The sequence below is a fragment of the Nematolebias whitei genome, chromosome 10 (assembly GCF_014905685.2).
Source record: "Nematolebias whitei isolate Nwh7 chromosome 10, NemWhi1, whole genome shotgun sequence".
Classification (NCBI taxonomy): Eukaryota; Metazoa; Chordata; class Actinopteri; order Cyprinodontiformes; family Rivulidae; genus Nematolebias; species Nematolebias whitei.
Genome location: NC_056507.1, coordinates 9214223 through 9231865, shown reverse-complemented (window position 1 = coordinate 9231865; position 17643 = coordinate 9214223). Strand labels below are relative to the sequence as shown.

General features: G+C 42.5%; 1 protein-coding gene across 1 annotated transcript in view; it reads left to right on the top strand.

Annotated features, from left to right (window-relative positions):
• Window positions 1-15676, top strand: part of LOC119415468 (synaptic vesicle glycoprotein 2B) — a 24143-nt gene extending 8467 nt beyond the window's left edge. Inside the window, exons 4-15 of the mRNA XM_037682610.1 lie at window positions 231-411; window positions 2860-3011; window positions 3263-3396; window positions 4699-4788; window positions 5710-5823; window positions 6149-6237; window positions 6342-6417; window positions 7651-7739; window positions 12626-12759; window positions 14019-14216; window positions 14293-14452; window positions 15493-15676. Coding sequence (XP_037538538.1) covers window positions 231-411; window positions 2860-3011; window positions 3263-3396; window positions 4699-4788; window positions 5710-5823; window positions 6149-6237; window positions 6342-6417; window positions 7651-7739; window positions 12626-12759; window positions 14019-14216; window positions 14293-14452; window positions 15493-15676 — 1601 coding nt within the window. The remainder of the gene's footprint in view (window positions 1-230; window positions 412-2859; window positions 3012-3262; window positions 3397-4698; window positions 4789-5709; window positions 5824-6148; window positions 6238-6341; window positions 6418-7650; window positions 7740-12625; window positions 12760-14018; window positions 14217-14292; window positions 14453-15492) is intronic.
• Window positions 15677-17643: the final 1967 nt, after the last annotated feature.

Here is a 17643-nt window from a genome sequence, read left to right as displayed (position 1 = left end):
TATTTTATTTATTTATTTTTTTTTTTTTCGCATTCGTCCAGAGGACCTGACTTAGCTTTGTTAGATTTTTCTGCCTGGATTATTGAGCATGCATCAGGATATGTTGGATGTTTTGTCCTGATGATGCTGAACGAGAACACAGCAGTGGTGTTGGTACCAGATGACCAATCCAGAACAGAAAATCCATTAAACTGAGTCTTCAATCTGTGATTTGTTCTGTCTGTCTTCAGGTCTGGTGGTCTTCCTGAGCATGATGGTGGGGGCCTTTTTGTGGGGGGGTCTGGCTGATAAATTGGGCCGGCGTCGCTGTCTGATCATGGCGTTGGCCTTGAACTGCGTCTTTGCCTTCCTGTCATCCTTCGCTCAGGGATACGGCTTCTTCCTCTTCTTCAGACTGCTGTCGGGCATTGGGTAACTTCGACACACATTAAAAACCCACAATCAGCCAGAACATTATGACCACTGACTGGTGAAAACCATGGCCTACCTGGTAACCATGTCCCCCACCCAAAGGTCCTACAATGAACACATCAGAACTGGACCACACAATGGTAGAAGATGTTCTGGGTCATGTTGTTTTCATCACTTAGATGGCCGGGTCCTTATGTGCCTCTTATCTGGGAAACTTATATGTTCCTTTGACCCAGAAAACTTACATAAACATAGTTTCTGACCGAGTCCCACCTTCATGATATTTCTTGATGGCCTCATTCAGCAGGATGATGCTCCCCACCACGCTGCTGAAATGCTTCAGGAACATTCTGAGGAACACAACAATCAATATGAACAGTTGATTCCAGATTCTAGAGGTCTCTGTCTAATCCAGTATCAGTGAAATGTTCTGGACCAAACAGGTCCAATCCATGGACGTCCATCCATCTCACAACTTTCAGGAAATAAAGGCACTGCTGCAGACAGCAGGTTGGGACTACATCAAACATGAGACCTTCAGAGGTCCACAGGAGGCATTTAGAGGTCCACGGGAGACATTCAGAGGTCCACGGGAGACATTCAGAGGTCCACAAGAGACCTTTGGTGGCCCACAGAAGACCTTTATAGGTCCATGGTAGCCCTCCAGTGGTCTACAGGAGACCACCAGAAGTCCACAGCAGACTTCCAGTGGTTCACAGACCTACAGAGGTCCACATGAGACCTTCAGAAGTCTACAGCAGACCTTCAGTGGCCCACGGCAGACCTTCAGATGTTCACAGGAGTACGCAATCAGATGGGTCAGAACTGTTTGAAGACAAAAGAAGGACCTCCTCAGTATTAGATGGTCAGAGTCAGTTCCTCCAGGATCACGGTGCAACACAACATAAAATGCAAAACAACACAACACACAGTGCAGATACACAACAGAGCAATAAATGCAAAAATACATCGAACTTAATCTAAACAAGTTATTAAGAGACAAGACTAGAGACACGTGTTGGTTAGTGCATGTGTAATACATGAGGTAGAAACATGTTCTGATAGCAACGTAAAGGTTTTTTTTTTCATAGCAGCAGAGATAAAAACTAAGGTGAAAAAATGCATATGGTCATAATTTAATGGCTGATTGAGGTAGATGCATATATTTCCTTCTTTGTTTTAAAAAGTGAATGAAAATTAAAATAAGGACATCCAGAACTCTAACAAAAACTAAATAAATATTTGAGATCCTTAGTTTTAGCTTTTATCTTGAGTTTGGTATAAATTTAAAAACCTTCACGTGAATCCTGGATTAAGATTATTCCTTCCTGTTTGTTTTCATCAGTGATTTCAGTGTTTAACAAGCAGCCGAAGCGACAGACTGAGCAGCGCTGAGTCTGTTTCTGCAGAAGCCGGGTCGGTGTTGGGTTTCAGTGACGCAGCAGAACATCTGAGGTCTGCAGGGAATCAGCTGACTCACAAACTGATCTCAGAGCAGCAAACTGCAGCTTCCACAAGATAAAACTCGTTGTTTTTACTCAAGGAAAAACACAACAAATACACAAAAACCTCCATAAACTCAAAGACGAACAAAGATCTAAACTGCTGACACATTCAAATATTCTCATGTTCTCTTGCTGAAAGTTTTCAGACAAATGTTTTAGCTCTGACCTTTGACCTCAATCAGGCAGAAAAATAAAACCAAATTAATTTTTCTGTGAATGTCGAGCGCCGAATGACTCAACTAAGATGTAGTGAAGAAGCAAAAACAGTTGTTAAAGCTAACGAAGCAGAACACTAGCTAAAAGCTACAAAAAGCTACAGAAAAGTATCGCAAAAAAGCTAAAAGTCAAAGTAAGAAGTAGGTAGCTAAAAATAACAACAGACGAGCTAAATGCTGAAATTGGTTAAAAAAAAGTTAAAAGCTAAACATAGCAAAAAGCTAGCTAAAAAATGGTAAAAGTTAAAATTGGCAAAATGATAGCTAGATGCAAAATATAGTAAAATATGGTTGAAAGCTAAAAGTAGCAAAATAATAGTTTGGTACCAAAAAAAAGAGCTATAAGATTAAGTAGCAAAAGGTTAGGTAAAAGCTAAATTAGATAAAGACTAAATAAAAGCTACAAAAGACTAGCTTAAAATAGCAAAGAGAACTAAAGGCAGCAAAATGGTACCAAAAAGCCAAAAAGTAGCTAAATGCTAAAGTACTAAAATATGATAAAAGCTAAAAGTAGCAGAACAAAAGCTAAAGGCTAAAAGTAGAAGAACGGTAGCTAAATGCTAAAATTATCATAAGAAGACTGAAACAGCTCTGAAACAGGCTTTTGAGGAGAATAATGTTCTTGAAGGAACTGAAGAGGTCTCCATGTGTTCATCTGACTCAGCGTTTCTTCACACAATCTTGGGTGGTGGACGAAAAACTCTTCGCTGTGTTTTCTCTGGTTCCAGCATCGGCGGCACGGTGCCCATCGTCTACTCGTACTTCTCTGAGTTCCTCCAGATGGACAAGAGAGGAGAACATCTGTCCTGGCTCTGCATGTTCTGGATGATCGGGGGGATTTATGCGTCCTTCACGGCCTGGGGGATCATCCCTCGATACGGTACGGCTGTGCTGTGTGTGACGGGGACTGTTTGAGATCCTTCAGCCTGGTTTGATCCATTTCAGTCCTGGTTTGGAGATTCTGTCTGTTGTTGATTGTTGTTCTCACAGAGTAAACAGGAAGTAGTATTTTCTACGTCTCAAACTCCAAATGACCCAAAACCTGCTGCTGGGTTAAAGATGTCTTCAGTGTGAAGGGGCGGGACACCAGGTGGGCGTGTTAACCTGATGGTTCTGATGGTTTGTGAGCAGGTTGGGGGTTCAGCATGGGCACGGAGTTCCAGTTCCACAGCTGGAGGGTGTTTGTCATTGTCGCAGCCCTTCCTGCCGTCGCCTCTCTGGTTGGACTCACCTTCATGCCTGAGAGTCCTCGCTTCCTGTTGGAGGTGAGTCACACTCAGCCCAGAATCCAGTCCCCCTGCTGCAGGTCCTGGTGTTGATCCAGTCTGGCTCCAGTCAGAAGCTGGTTTATAATCAGGGTCCTGCAATCAGGGTTGCAAGAGTGGGTACAGCTCGTGTTTTATTGTAGAAACACATTGATTATCCCATGAAATGTCCTTTAGTACAAATCTACAGGAGCCTTTTATTTGTGCCTGCCTGCATGTTAAAATGCACTTAAAAGTGTTGTAGGATGCATCGAAGTGTGTTTACTGCTGTGATCAGCCGTGTGCTCCTGTAAGAGCGTGCACGAAGGAAGAGTGCACGGATCAAGCCTGTGTCCATATGATCAGTGTGAGAATCGCAGCACTTGAGACTGAAAAAAATCAGATGCAATGTTGAATTTTTAGCAGTAACTGTATGTAGGGGCGGCACGGTGGCATAGGGGTTAGAGATGTTGCCTCTCAGCGAGAAGGTCACAGTTTGCCTCCCAACCTTTCAGCGTGGAGTTTATATGTTCTCCCCGTGGGTTTTCCGGGTACTCCAGTTTCTTCCCACAGACCAAAAACATGCATGTTAGGCTCATTGGTAACTCGTAGATGTCCCTAGGTGTGAGTGAGAGAGTGAATGGTTGTTTGTCTTCATGTGTCCCTGTGATGGACGGGAGACGTGTCCAGATGTCCCCCGCCTCTCACACAGTGACTGATAGACACCAGCTCCCCATGACCCAGAGAGGAGAAGTGGGCAATGGAAATAGATGGATGGATGGATGGATGGATGGAGGCATCAGTCTGAGTCTTTTCCATCTGCTGCCTGAAGAAAAGCTGGTTTGGACCTGAAGCAGTTCCTGCTGGTGTCGTCAGAACCTGTAGAATCTGGGCACTTTTGTTCTGATTAGAACTAAAAAATTAAAAAAAAAAAAACGGATGAAAAGCCTCTTCCGCGTTTAAAGTTCCCCCAAAGACTTGAAGGTCAAACAGGAAGATGTTTCAAAATAAAGCTCAAATGTTGCCTTCAATATAAGAGTCTGGCTCTGAAGGTTGATGGGTGTTGGAGTTCCAGGGACTACGAATATTGGAGCGTTTTAACATTCCTGCAGAAATGTTCTTGGTGTTATAATTTTATCCTTTTTTTAATTTAAACGTTTCCCACAAAGATTATCTGTGATTGTTTATAAACATGTTGTATTAATAAATAAATCAAAATATTTTGTCTTTCTGGTGTTATACTGTCAAGATATTTACATTATTTTTACATCAGCTGCTTTATTTTACTGTGTGTGTGTGTGTGTGTGTGTGTGTGCGGAGCAGAATGCCAAACACGACGAGGCGTGGATGATCCTGAAGCAGGTCCACGACACCAACTGGAGATTCAAAGGGCAGCCAGAAAAAGTCTTCACCGTGAGTCCAACACGAATCTCTGATAAAATCCGTTTTTAACTCCTGGAAATCATTTAAAAACGTTTTGAGGCGTTTAAACTCTGACCCTGATCTGATCACTGAGACTTTCAAATAAACTCTTTCTTGGACCAGGAACTGCTGTGATTTCTGGCAGAAATGTTGCTGCAGATGAAGGTTTTGATAAATCTGTATGAAGTAGGCGAGCTGTGCACGATCAGCATCTTAAAATAGACTTTGTGCACGTCTCGGAGCTGCTGACCCACTTTCACCTGACGAATAAAACGGGAGCGTCTCACTGCGTACAAATTATTTAAAGGTTGACAAATAATTTATTTTCTCAACCTAAGCTTTATTTTTCTGGATCCGAGTTTATGTTTGCAGGAGGATTTGATCCGAACAGGCCTGATCAGAATTATTGATCTGTGATTGTGTAACGCAAACAGACCAATGTCTCCATCAGAGTGGGTTCTTTGTTCTGTGGGGGTTGGTCTTCCTGCAGCTCAGATGCTCCTGGTTCTGATGCAGGTTTACCCAGAACTTTGAACCGTCAGCTGCAGGTAGAAACAGGAAGTTCATTTGTTCAAATGTTAAACTCACAAAGGCGGCGACTTTCTGAGGAGTGAAAGGAAAAAGCATCAAATCTGAACATCCACAAAGTATGAGTGAATAAAAAGGAGGTAAACAACAGCTGAAACTGAACTGTTGAGGTTAAACAATCAGAACAAAAGATCAAATTAGCACAACAGGAGCTAAAAGCTAAAACTAGTTGGGACTTCAGACCAGGCTTCTGTTGTTCTTGGACTGAAGTTCCATGTTGGTTTTATAGGTTCTGTCAGACCCACCGGAGGTTCTGTTCTGGCACCAGTGAACCCAGCAGAACCCTACAGCTTCAGGACAATTTGTTTTTCTTGTGTCCCTCAGGTGACCCACATCAAGGTTCCGAAGACGGCTGAGGACGAGTTCATCGAGATTCAGAGCGCCACGGGAACGCCAGTGCAGCGGTGGGCCGTGCGCTCCTTCACCCTCTGTAAACTGGTACGTGGAGACCTGAACCAGGTCTCAGGGACTCAAACCGGGTTTCTGTGACAAAGTGGATCTGGTGCAGAATTTCTAACATGGTAGGGTCCAGGATCTGGTCCGGGATCTTGACCAGGATACAATGTTCACAGATTCAAACCCAACATTTGGAGACTCGTCTGTGTAGGCTGCACATTATTTCTGAACATCTGAGTGAAAATGCAGAGCTGTGCTTGGTTCTGGTTGTTTGGACCTGTGTTCTGTTGAGCAGGTTAAACCTGTTGTGACAACCTGTCGGTTCTGAGCTGAATCTGAATTCAGGAGGTTCTTGTTTTTACTGCAGGTTCTGAGAAACATGGCGTCTCTGCTGTCTGTGGAGCTGAGGTTCGCCACGCTCTTCATGGCCATCATCTGGTTCTGCATGGCCTTCAGGTGGGCTTTATGAGTCATGGGTGGACCCGAATGGGTCCAAATGGTTGCCTGAGTGTGCGTGCTTTGTGTTTGTGTGTGTCCTAATCTCTGTTGTGTTTTCGCAGTTATTATGGTCTGTCAGTTTGGTTCCCCGACATGATCAAACATCTGCAGTACGAAGAGTACGAGTCCAAGGTTAAGGTGAGGAGAACATCTGAGCATCTGGAGAAGAACAAACAGGAGAAATTTAGTTTGCGTTTGAGATCAAAACTGTTTTTATGCTTCATAAATGATAATTATTGGTGCCAAATCATCAGCCCTGAGGTGCTCCTTATCCTTCATTTTCAGTTTCACATTTCCTTCAGCTGCTTTGGAAAAAATGTTAAAAAATGTGTTAAAACCTGCAGCTCCATCGGTTTGAATGTTCAGGTTTAATATTTCAACATGTAAGAATAAACCTTCTGTTTCTTACGAGGTTGAAGTTTGTTAAAATTAACACCAACAAAAACAGAAACAAACACAAAAAAAATTTATTTTACGCTGTAAGAAATAAAATGCTGGATTTAATTAATTTATTCACATTGATTGTTTTATCCAGTTGTTTAAATGTAAAAAGTCAAGATTATTTGAAGTGTCAGGAACAAATTGTTGTTATAAACCAGGATTCTCTGGTTTAATGCAGAAGTACGGAAAGTCTCATGGGACATTTCTTTCATGTTGAGTTTAATTTCAGAGGATGAACAAAAACAAGGCAGAATCTAAAACATACAAATACTCATTTAAAACGAGAATATTTCTGCTCTCAGCATTTATTAAGCAGTTTAAATCTAATTTAAATGCTGTAAATTAAAATTTTACCATTTAGATGAGATTTAACAGGAGAATAATGTGAAGAAGTACAGAAATATAGAATATTATTGAAATTAATAATAATAATATATATATATATATATATATATATATATATATATATATATATATATATATTTAATAATGTAGTCAATTTATTTGACTTTAAAAATTTAGATTATATATTTAATTTTTTTTTACATCTTTATATTTTTCTAAGCTTTTTATTTTAATTTAATGGTTTATGTTTTTAACATGTTGAACCTTTTGCAGGTTTTCAATTAGAACCTTTTTTTTGCTTTAAGCTACATAAATTAAAAAAATGAATTAACATACATTTTCTTGTGTTTAAATATTAGAAAAAAATGTTTAGTTCAAATTATTTTCAATTCCAAAAGTAGCAAATGTTTTACATTTTAAATTATAAAACGAATGAAAATTACAAATATGATTTCTATTTGAATATTAACAAAAAAACAAAATATGTTTTATTTCACTGAGACAGCTGCATGAATTTATTCAGCTCAATTTTAATCGTCTGACTGAAATAATTACCCAGATTCACAACGTTCTCCGTTTGTTCAGACGTTCCACCGAGAGCGAGTGGAGAACTTCCATTTCAACTTCTCTCTGGAGAACCAGGTCCACAAGGAGGGAGAGTACATTCGAGACAAGTGAGTGAAACTCAGAGTGGCCTGAAAACCTCCTGCTGTCGTAGTTTGGTCTTCACGTGTTTGGTTCGATTCCTCTGGATTCTCTCTGAAAGCAGCGAAGCTGAACAAACCGGGTCTTGAGCTCCAGAGTTTCCTGGAAGCACTGAGTCGTGATAACAAGGATCTGCTCTGACTCAAGTCTAGAGCCGGTAAAGGTCATCATTGGAGGTTAAACCAGTTTCCTGGGGGTGACTTCAGCTTTTAAACCCTTAGAGGCTTAAACGCTGTCCGATCATCCAACAGCACAGGTGCTGGTCATAAAATTAGAACATCATGAAAAAGTTCATTTAGTTCAGTAATTCCATTCAAAATGTGAAACTTGTATATTATATTCATTCATTACACACAGACTGATCTATTTCAAATGTTTATTTCTTTTAATGTTAATTATTATAACTGACAACTAATGAAAACCTCAAATTCAGTATCTCATAAAATTACTTAAGACCAATAAAAAAAGGATTTTTAGAAATGTTGGCCAACTGAAAAGTATGAGCATGAAAAGTATGAGCATGTACAGCACTCAAAACTTAGTTGGGGCTCCTTTTACCTGGATTACTGCAGCAGTGTGGTGTGACATGGAGTCGATCAGTCTGTGGCACTGCTCAGGTGTTATGAGAGCCCAGGTTGCTCTGATAGTGGCCTTCAGCTCTTCTGAATTGTTGGGTCTGGTGTATCGCATCTTCCTCTTCACAATTCCCCATAGATTTTTCTATGGGGTTAAGGTCAGGCGAGTTTGCTGACCAATTAAGAACAGGGATACCATGGTCCATAAACCAGGTACTGGTAGCTTTGGCACTGTGTGCAGGTGCCAAGTCCTGTTGTAAAAATGAAATCTGCATCTCCATAAAGTTGGTCAGCAGCAGCAAGCATGACGTTCCTAAAACTTCCTGGTAGACGGCTGCGTTGACCTTGGACCTCAGAAAACACAGTGGACCAACACCAGCAGATGACATGACACCCCAAGCCATCACTGACTGTGGAAAATTGACACTGGACCTCAAGCAACATGGATTCAGTGCCTCTCCTCTCTTCCTCCAGACTCTGGGACCTTGATTTCCAAAGGAAGTACAAAATTTACTTTCATCAGAGAACATAACTTTGGATCACTCAACAGCAGTCCCAGGCAAGATGCTTCTTACGCTGTCTCTTGTTCAGTAGCTTGACACAAAGAATGTGATAGCTGAAACTCATGTCTTGCATACGTCTGTGCGTGGTGGTTCTTGAAGCACTGACTCCAGCTTCAGTCCACTTTTTGTGAATCTCCCCCACATTTTGGAAAGGGTTTTGTTTCACAATCTTCTCCAGGGTGCGGTTATCCCTATTGCTTGTACACTTTTTCTACCACATTGTTTCCTTCCCTTTGCCTCTCTATTAGTGTGCTTAGTTGGACACAGAGCTCTGTGAACAGCCAGCCTCTTTAGCAATGACCTTTTGTGTCTTGACCTCCTTGTGCAAGGTGTCAATGGTCGTCTTTTGGACAACTGTCAAGTCAGAAGTCTTCCCCATGATTGTGTATTCAGAACTAGACTGAGACCATTTAAAGGCCTTTGCAGGTGTTTTGAGTTAATTAGCTGATTAGAGTGTGGCACCAGGTCTCTTCAATTCACAATATTATAATTTTCTGAGTTACTGAACTTGGGATTTTTTATTAGTTGTCAGTTATAATCATCAACATTAAAATAAATAAACATGAAATATATTGGTCTGTGTGTAATGAATGAATAAAATATACAAGTTTCACTTTTTGAATGGAATTACTGAAATAAATCAACTTTTTCATGATAGTCTAATTTTATGACCAGCACCTGTAATTGTGTCTGAATCAGCTCCTGCTGCCTTTCTTTTAGTTTCTGTAAAACCAGTTAAACTCCGACAGAACCTCAGCCATGACCCGGACAGTCTTTGCAGGACCTTGATAAGGTCTTCAGGGGTGCTTTAGGGACACTTTGACAGAACCAGGATGGTTCTGAGTTTACACAAAAAGAAGGGGGTTGTGGTTCATAGTCCTGGTTCTGGTGGAGTGTGGGGGACTGTGTTGGCAGCAGATCCATGACGTGGGGCATGCAGGAGCTGGGAAGTCATGCTCGGGGATGCAGTATTTTTTAGTTATCTATTGACGTGAAGCAAAAAGGAGGAAATGAAAATACCCTCCATCCATCCGTCCGTCAGTCCGTGCACGTTGTGAGCAGCTTAGAAAATAAGTGAGGTACTGACTTCCATTTTGGAAGGTCCATTTTTTTCCCACCTTCTATTTTTCCTTTGTGTGTAAACCAGTCACCTCAATCATTTAAGGAAACTATACTTTCTAGTTTTTATATTGCTTAAAAAAAATTATAATTTCCTCTAATGATTGGGGTGGCCCTAGATTAATCTATGGGGGCCAAGACCACCATTAGCCACTCCCTGACTCTACCACTGTGCCTGTTCTCCTCCACCTGAATATCTCACACCAAAAACATTTTGGTTTACTGTCTAGTTCAGAAAAACACTCATCACCAAAACTACATACATTCACTATTCAAGCCCCTAAGGACGGGGGACTTCCACATACGGCTTGTCTTACTATCGTTTGAAACCTCATTTAACCTCTTCAAATGGATGCTTTGTTTCACATGTGGAAGAAAATGAAATAATTTGCTCCTCTCCTTCCAAACGTGCACAACACTCAGCGTCATGCTCTTTTTTTTACTGTGACTAAGTTGTTTTTCCCTGATGAAAGCTGTGCAGCCATCTGTGGTGGAATATGAGCAAAATGTTTTGAAGGTTTGTGTAAAAACTGACCTGATGGAGCCGCTGAGCGTCCTGGTGCAGCTGTTAGCTCAGTAAATAATCACACCTGTAGCCTGATTTCAGTCAACTGAGAGTTTCAGTTGCATCTTCTGAGGAAAATGAAAAGCAGCATCAACCTTGTTCTTTGTCAGGATGTTTACAATCTGCTGGAGCGATACCAGACTCAGAACCAGTGAGTCCAAAACCCCCTAAATAGGTTAAACAGGACCTCTATCTCTTTAAACCCTGTTCCCAAATCACACCTGAAAGAGGCACTGGAGTTTTTAAAAATGCAAAATGTCTCACTCTGTTTTTACCTCTCAGGTCTGAACAGGGTGAGGGGATCTATGGGTGTTGAGGGTGCTGCAGCACCTGCTGATGGGTGCTGGAAGACAGGCACGTCCAAATCACTCCACCTAACAAACAACCAGAGTTTATTGATGCTGCTTATGTTTAAATTACAAACTTAATGCGACAAAAACAGTTTTTGTAAATCTGGTATTTGACCCTGCTGCTGTCCTTGGGTCAAAATGTCCTCAGGGCTCATTTTGACCCAAGGACAGCAGGAGGGTTAAACCAGCTGTTTCTCTGTGTGTGGTTTAACAACACGAGGCTTCTTTTTGTTTTATCTTATCGTTGTTAGTTTGCTAACAGCGCCGTTCAACCGGACCCAGTCAGCACGGCTGGTTCTGAGCAGAGGTCCGGTTCTTCACATCCAGCTGAAACGTCCGAGAACCTTCTGGGAAAAATGAACGTTTTGTTGTTTCTGTTCTGTTTCTCTGCCTCCCGTTTATGTTAAAACATTCATGACTCATCACATTTTTACAGCAGAACGTTAACGTCTGCTAACTTCTAACCAGGGAGCTGCGCGCCCTGTCGGAGAACATACGCAGAACGTTCCACAGCTGTTCATGTTCTCCATGTCCAAGAACATACACAGAACGTTCCACAGCTTTTCATGTTCTCTCTGTCCAAGAACATACACAGAACGTTCCACATCTGTTCATGTTCTCCCTGTTGGAGAACATACGCAGAACGTTCCACAGCTGTTCATGTTCTCCCTGTCCAAGAGCATACGCAGAACGTTCCACAGCTGTTCATGTTCTCCCTGTCCAAGAACATACGCAGAACCTTCCACAGCTGTTGATGTTCATGTTCTCCCTGTCGGACAACATACTGTATGCAGAACGTTCCACAACTTCTATTTGTTTCTCAGAATGAAACGGACAGAACGGGTTCCAGCTTTCACTTGGATCGGAGCAGAACGTGACATGTTGCCACGAAAACGATCCTTCCACCATTTTCAGCCCAACATGTCTCTCAGATACGAAGCAGTGCATGCTGGGAGTTCCCACATACAGCCAGTTCTGTTCATTCAGCAGCAATAGAAGTTAGTGCACGTTTACCGGAGGCCTTTCTCAACCTGCGCTCGTGTCTTCGCCCGGGTTCTCTGGGGAACATCGTCAGCTCAAACCACAGGAAGTGCTCCGAGCGTTCTGCTTCCACCAGCAGCGACGCACAACCCTCAGTGTGAGACAGCCGCGTCGTTGTGTAACAACATAAAACACACAACGCAACGAGCTGCGAATGTCTGAAACGAGTTCTTTATTCTCAGAGGAACATATCAAACGTTGAAACTGAGAAATTATACATTTTCTTCGGAAAAACCCAAGAATTTTTTTTATTTTATGGAGTATCTAATGTGTCTTTAAAGCAAAAGCTAAAACTAAAAAGTAGTAGCCGAAAGCTAAAATAATCAAAACAGTAGCTAAAAGCTAAAATGATTTGAATAGAAGCTGAAAGCTAAATTATTCAGAGCAGTAGCCAAAAGCAAAATTTTAAAGTGCACAACATTTTGTTTCAAGGATTTTAAGAAAAAAGTCAAATCGAGTAAATAACTTAAAGAGGGTAAAGTTGGACTCGTTGTACTTCCTCGTCGAGTTGAGACTCCTTCGTCAGCCGTGATCCGGTCTGTCCTCGTGTTCCTGAAGGTTCCCAGGAACCCGGGTCAGAACTGGGCACTGAGAAAGGCCCTCTGTGTGTCTGCTGGTCTGTGTCCCATCCCATCCTCGCAGGTTCGTCCGGATCAAGATGAAGTCTGTCAGGTTCCAGGACTCTTTGTTCGAAGACTGTCTCTTTGAGGACATCTCGTCCACAGACACCGTGTTTGAGAACTGCACCATCCGCTCCACCATCTTCTACAACACAGGTGGGTTCACCTGGAGGTGAGAGTGGGAGGAGCTCCAGCTCCAGGTGTTTCACAGAGTTTGATCCAGAGGACAGGAGAACGTCCTCCACTGAGACTGAGCTCTGCTCGGTTTGTTGATAAAATGTTAAAGTCTCAGGGCACTCCTTGTCTGAAAACAGGCCCAGCTCAGTCCTGAACAGAACCAGAACCGAGCGCAGGCTCTGCAGTCTAACACAGAATAATAAAAACAGCATTATTTAATTAAACTCGGATCATCAAATGTTGAGATACGATCGAGTCAGAGACGATTTCATCCAACCTTAAAATAAAACTTTATGAGCGATCAGTTAGAGCTCAGGGTACGAGCTGGGCACGACCCTCAACTACTACCACTCCAGACTTTAGCTCAGTATCTGTAAAACTGAGTTATGTTTGTGTTTAATAAGGTCAGGTAGCTGTGGCAGCCATCTTGAATTGGTCGTAGTCGTACATTTGTTGAATCCTGAGAGTTTCATTAAAATCCATCCTTTGATGAGATATTTTGCTAACAGACAATCAGTCACAGACACAAAACATTATTGCCAGCTTTTATCCTCCCAGTGGCGGGTAATAACAATCCAGTCAGATTTTAAAACCTCCCCGAGTCAGAGCAAAGCTGCAGGTAAATCAAACATTCTGTTAACTTTCTACACCTGAGATGATCTCATTTAAGAAAATAAATCAATCAAATGACACAAATGTGGACCAGGATTTACGATGGTCTAGTCCACACTGTCACCTGGACTTTATCCAGTCAGGATGGAGTTCTTGAGATCCAAGTCGACACAAGTGCTTTGACTCAGTGACTCGGTGCAACAACACTCGCATCATAAATAACACAAAAACAAAATGTCACGCTTCAGATGGGCCGCAGGCGTTGGTAGGAGGGGAGTCCAGGGTGGGAGGGAGACAGCAGCGATTATTCTGACCCACCTCAGGGTCTAAAGGTGTACAGATCCTGGAGACCTGCTCTGTTTTGGTCCAGATCTGAAAACATCTGAGGTTAGATTACAAGCAGGTGCACCTTTTCTAACTAACAAACGCCACACTTTTGAGACTATTGTCCGTAAAACATGACAGTTGTCTTGAACCTGAAAGATGAACGCTTGTTCAGCTCAAATAAAAAAAACACATCATCTGCAAACACGTTGAGTCTGAATGTCACAGCCGACTGAAGACATTTAATTAACAGAAAAGTTGAGCTCGTTTTGTGCCTCCTAACCTCCTCCTGCTGTCTGTAGACCTGTGGGAGGAGAAGTTCATCGACTGCAGGATGGAGAACACAACATTTGAGCACAACAAACATGGCCAACCGGACATGGTGGAAGACAACGATGTGCTCATCTACCTGGTCAGCTTCCTGGGCAGCCTGGCGGTGTTACCAGGTAACATCATCTCAGCGCTCTTCGTGGAGAAGGTCGGCAGGGTTCGGATCATAGGTGAGGCATGGACCAGCAGGTTGACATGTTGGCTTTTCTCTACCGCTCCGTCACCGAGGCTTTTTGGTCTCCTCAGGTGGATCCATGCTCATTTCTGCCGGCTGCAGCTTCTTCCTGTTCCTGAGTTTCAGCCAGTCGGCGATCATCGCTCTGCAGTGCTTGTTCTGCGGTGTCAGTGCAGCTGCGTGGAACGGCATCGAGGTGGTGACCGTGGAGCTCTATCCTGCTTCTAAGAGGTAAGAAACTCACCTGGACTCACGTGAGCGATAACATTCAACCTTCCAAACTGAATGTTCTCGTCTCGGAGACAGATCCAGTTTTGTGAGCTCCTGCTGTGCAACATCCAGTCAGTTTCACAGTGTTTGCATCATCGTGGGTTAGATTTACATTTATCAGAACCCACAGCACTGTGCAAAATCTTCATCCAGTCCTCATTTATTTACAAGCATTAGATACGTTTACACTGTTTACATTTTTCTTATCCAGACAATACGTGACCCATTATCAGTTCTAAACTTCACCTTTTCTTGTTTTTACATGTTATTACAGTAGTCCCTCATTTATCGTGGGGGATCCGTACCCTGAAGTGAAAAACCGTAAAGTAGGAATAGTAGTACAAGTAGTAAGTAGTAGTTTACGTATATATAGATGTTTTAAACCCTTCCCACACTCTTGCAATATTTTAAACAATGTTTCTAAACTCTAAATGTTCTAAAAGAGCACAGAACTTCATGATTTCAGCTCCCTGCCTCCTCTGCTCTTTGCCACCTGCAAGCGCTCTTGGCCACGCCCACTTCTACACTCAGCACAGAGAACAGCTGATCAGCTGCAGCAGGAAGTTTATCCTGCAGTAAGAGCTGCACAAATGTGCAACATGTGCTAAATAATTTTAAATAATTTATTTTAAATAAAAATTCCATGCCGATTGTGCGACTCATCCATCAATCAGCCAGTTGTGTGTCATGCCCAATTTTATTTTGAAAAACCACAATAGAGCAAGTCCACAATAAACGAACCGCAAAGTAGCGAGGGACTACTGTAATTCCAAAATAAATGAAAAGTTCGATAGAGACTCGCTGACAAAATTAAAGTCGGTCCAAAAATCTCTGCAGGTTCATTTTTCCGAACCAGCTAACCTTCTTTGGTGTTTTGGGGTTTTGTTTAATCTGAAAATCATTTTTGTGATGTTGAAATTTGACCCTTGAAATTCTGCACGTGTTTAGACAAAGAACTTCAGAATAACAGCCTCAGAGTCTGAATGTTGTATCTGCTGCAGGGCGACGGCGTTCGGCGTGCTGAACGCTCTGTGTAAGTTGGCCGCCATCCTGGGCAGCTCCATCTTTGCCAGCTTTGTGGGCATCACCAAGGCCATCCCCATCCTGCTGTCCTTCACAGCTCTGGTCTGCGGCGGCCTGGTGGCCCTCAAACTGCCTGACACGCGACAGAAAATCCTCCAATGAGGCACCGTGGGGTCTGGAGGAGGCGGGGCCGAAACACATTTGCTTCATGTTAGAACCTCTTTGACTTCTTGCTGCACAGGAACGAGTTATCTGTTCCAGTAGAACGCCAAGCACTCGATTCTCCATGTGAACATCTTCATCTGGGGTGTGTGTGTGTGTGTGTGTGTGTGTGTGTGGGTGTGTGTGTGTGGGGGGGGTGTTAACCATCACTGATGATGATGATGTAAGTGAAGGTCTAAACTGCATCATCCATCCTGTTTCATCAGCAGCAGCTTCATGCATGATGAAGGTCTTTGTCTTCCAGCACTTTTAACAAAGAACTTCATGTTTGTGACAGAGGCTCATCTTAAGTTCTGATCCCTAAATAAGAAAAAAAAGTTACTAAAATGTTTTATTTTGTGTCATGAGGCTAAACGACACAACTTATACCACCATGACATAAACTGTGCTCTGACACGAGGAACAAATGTTCAGGTTTGTCTCCATCCTCTCCACGTGAGCGGCCATGTTGCAGGAAGCTGATTTCTGGGTTGTTTCTGGGACATTTGGACACCTTTTAAAGAAACTGACACGCAGTGGGCCTTATATGTATAATCTGTCAGCAAAATATCATTAACCACACTACTCTTAATGGAACTCTCAGAACCTGATTGATCCAACCTTGACAAACACAAAACTGGCTGCAACTCAGTCATTTTTACGTGTGTCGAGCTAAAATGTGGTGAGGTAGTAGCTGAGAGTCATCCCCAACATCTACTCTGAGCTACAACAGACTGTTTAAGATCTTTTTAAAGGTTTGGGCGGCATCCATTCAAGGAATGGTTGTTTTGGTTATAAGCGAGAGGACAATCTAAAGTCATCGGTGGACAAAATGTTCTTTCAGGACAAAGGGACGATGGGTGGACGTCCACTTTTCTGTCATCCATATTTGTTCCTTGTCCAAAGGTGGATTGTCTTTTGATGTGATTAGTCCCACAGACATGCTGAACCCTCCACATGTCCCTGATGTCCTCCATAATAGAGCGAGTTCCCGGTGTCCTGCCCTGAGGCCTGGACGAGGGTTGGTGTGGGGGACAGCATCCTGGTGACTCCCAGACCTCAGAACTCTGTCTCTAGTCTGGTGCGATACTCTCGCTGTAGCTTTTGCTGAAGAATATCATCAACCTGACTAACTATGGGTACTAGCACCGTGCTAAAGGCATGTAGCTGTCAATTACCTGCTGTCCATCATGTGGGACAAACGGGCTTAGTGATGTCACAACGGGCCCTACAGTCAGTCCAGGGGTACTTCAAAAACCTTTAAACTGGACCATAAGTGAATAAAACAAATTCTGTTCTGGCTTTAGGATTTTGGTGTCCATCAGTGACCCCCACCTGGTCTCACCTGTGTAGATTTTCATTCAGCTGGTTTTATGGAGATTATTCTGATAAAGGCGAATAAGTATTCCCCTCCAGAACAGATTACTGATATTCCTGAAGATTAAATTATTATTGTTTTAAATGTAGAGGACCATTTTGAATCTTTTTGCCTCGGAGCATAACAAACCCGTTAACTTCGCTGCTTCATCTCATCCAACTAACAGCCGCTCCATCAGTGAAAAGTCTGTTTGTCTGTGTCCTGATGTCCAACAGCGTGTCCCTCTGTGTCCTGCATGAGACCTGAAACCCCCTCTGTGAGCTGAAGCTCGTCACAAAATAAACCGGAGTCCAACTTCTCTGTCTGATCGGAGCAGATCGTCATGTTGTTTCCTGTTTATGTTTATTATAAAATCATCCTTGGTGTTGGCTTCAGTCTGAATACGGCACCAGCTAAAACGGATTTATCTGATAACGTTTTTTTATTTTCAAACATGTGAAAAGTTGCAGTTTCATGATCTTTCCTTCTGTTTGTGACTTTAATGATTTTAAATCTCAGGTCACTGAACAGGTCAGTGGAACGCCGGTAAACATTTGTTTGTTTTTATTTA